This window comes from Sinocyclocheilus rhinocerous, unplaced genomic scaffold (assembly GCF_001515625.1).
Source record: "Sinocyclocheilus rhinocerous isolate Xijiao unplaced genomic scaffold, SAMN03320098_v1.1 scaffold17373, whole genome shotgun sequence".
In the NCBI taxonomy this organism is placed as follows: Eukaryota; Metazoa; Chordata; class Actinopteri; order Cypriniformes; family Cyprinidae; genus Sinocyclocheilus; species Sinocyclocheilus rhinocerous.
This window is the reverse complement of record NW_015630966.1, coordinates 26,846-29,110: the sequence shown is the minus strand read 5'-3', so window position 1 is coordinate 29,110 and position 2,265 is coordinate 26,846. Positions and strand designations below refer to the sequence as shown.

Genomic DNA, 2,265 nt, shown 5'->3' with positions numbered 1-2,265 from the left:
CTCGCTCTCTCTGTCTCTCTCTCTCTCTGTCTCTCTGTCTCTCTCACTCTCTCTCTCTCTGTCTCTCTGTCTCTCTCACTCTCGCTCTCTCTGTCTCTCTCTCTCTCGCTCTCTCTGTCTCTCTCTCTCTCCCTCTCTCTCTATTTTATTAAAATTTATTATACCTGATAATGAGATAGTTAAACTTAAGGGGGCTAATCAATATACAGTATATTTCAAGAAACTAAGACTTAAGGTCTTAACTTTCAGTTGTTTGTGAGAATGTTCCTGAGATTCGATATCTTTAACAACATGTACAAACATTACTACAAACTAAACCACCAGGGTCCTAGAACTGCGGTCCTGAAACTGCAGCCTCCGGTTGTGCAGGAACACCCTTCTCGGTTCGGTGTCTCGTCGCTCGACTCGTGCTGTCTGTGATTGCTTCGGGCTGCCGCTGGTTCGGTGTCTCTGCGCTCGTCGCTCGACTCGTGCTGTCTGTCGGGATGGCGGCCGTGACCTCTCCGCTGCGCGCGTGTCGCGGTCTACTGAAGGAGCTCCGGATCGCCAAGGGCTCCGGTTACAGAAACACTCTGGCTTATAAACATGTGCTGGAGCAGTTCAGGAGGAACCAGGTAACGGAGCGCTCTGCGGATCATGACACCGATCACATCAGTCACGGCTCGTGATACACACTTCTGCCCGGGTTTCTACAAATACCATGATTAAAGTGTGCTTAGTGTAGCAAGACCATGGTTAATTTGTGGTTTCCATGTTTGAACTGTAACCAAGGTTTGTGGTAAAGCCGTGGCTAGTTCGTCAGGACTGTGATAATGTGTCTCGCTGCAGAAGTGAAACTCGAGCTTGATTTACTGCATGAAGCTCGTTTATCCACATGAACATATTACAGCGTTCCGGACACCTGATCTGATCCGTGTGTGTGTGGGATGGACGCTCTTCACGCGGCGCGCACGTATCTCTGCCTGCTGACGTCCACGCGCCTGCACCTGCGTCTGCACGAGCGCTACCACGCCCGCGGCGAGCGCACACCTGAGCAGGTGGCGGGACTCGTGGGGCTCCGGCTCCCAACGCAACCGGGCGGCAAAGGCTGGGAGACCTGAAGACGACACGAGTGTGTGTGTGTGTGTGTGTGTGTGTGTGTCTTCATCACAGCTCTCCATCCTCAGGCACCACTTATGCGTGAGATGGCCTTTTAAAGATAGTTAGTTACATCATAACTAGTGCTGTCAGTTGACTAATTTTCTCAAATGAATTAACTACCACTCTGATGGGAGCCTGATGGGAGCCTTTTTTGTAATGAATTTTACAAACAAATACAAACATTTTTATTGTTTTATTGTTGTTTATCTTATATTTTATTATATTTTTTTATATTTATGTTTTATTACTTTTCTGTTTTCTTTGTATTTAATTTTAATTTTTCGTTCAGCCTGTTTGTTTATTTTATATTATTATTTTACATTATATTTTTTATGGTATTTTATTTATTTAATTATAATTTTAATTTATTATTTGATTTGATTTGATCTTTGTTTTCTGTGTGTATGTAATTATTAATGTAGTTTTTGATTTGATTATATCTGCGTGTAACCGGAGCTCTTCACTCCCACCTGTTCTGCGCTCTGAGTCATCAGCTGTAGGAGGACTGATGGTGATTTTAGAGTATAATCGACACGTCCTCCGTGTGAGTCTAATTCATAATTCATACTTACGGTAACTGTTTTTGCTGCTCTACTTTCCGGCTGAGCTCGTCTGAGTTGCGTTACTTTACTGGAAAGGAAAACTTGAAATCGCATCATATGACCCCTTTAATATAATTTAAACGGATGAGTTATAAAAAAATTCACCCCCCTCACAGTTGTCATGAAGGGCAAAATTAGCTATATAGACCAAAATAATTTTTTGAACCAGGCTGTAAAGATGTTTTTTTCTGCTGTAAAGTTGGGCATGTTAACATGGGGAGTCTATGGGATTGACTCTCTTTTGCAGCCAGTTAGCCAGTTAACCCTAACCCTAACCCTAACCTCTAGCGGCCAGTTGATGAATTACAGTTTAAATCACTTCCTTGTTGGCTTCACGAGAGAGAGCGGGAGGTTGCCGCTTGGCTCTGAGACGCGGGTTCACACGCTTCGGATGAGCGCACACACAGATCTTCTCACTGCGCGCGCGCGAGTTTGCATCTTCTCTTTAATATTTAAACTGGCAAGGCTTAAATGAGTTTAGTTTAAACACAGATAGCAACGTGTGCTGTTCAGGTCTCACCTG

General features: G+C 44.2%; 1 protein-coding gene across 1 annotated transcript; it reads left to right on the top strand.

Moving 5' to 3' along the window:
- The first annotated feature begins 469 nt into the window (after positions 1–469).
- Positions 470–1,123, top strand: fmc1 (formation of mitochondrial complex V assembly factor 1 homolog). The gene is made up of 2 exons (XM_016553246.1): positions 470–650; positions 933–1,123. Exons 1-2 carry the CDS (start codon positions 486–488, stop codon positions 1,098–1,100), a joined length of 333 nt encoding a protein of 110 aa, XP_016408732.1. The 5' UTR covers positions 470–485; the 3' UTR covers positions 1,101–1,123.
- Positions 1,124–2,265: the final 1,142 nt, after the last annotated feature.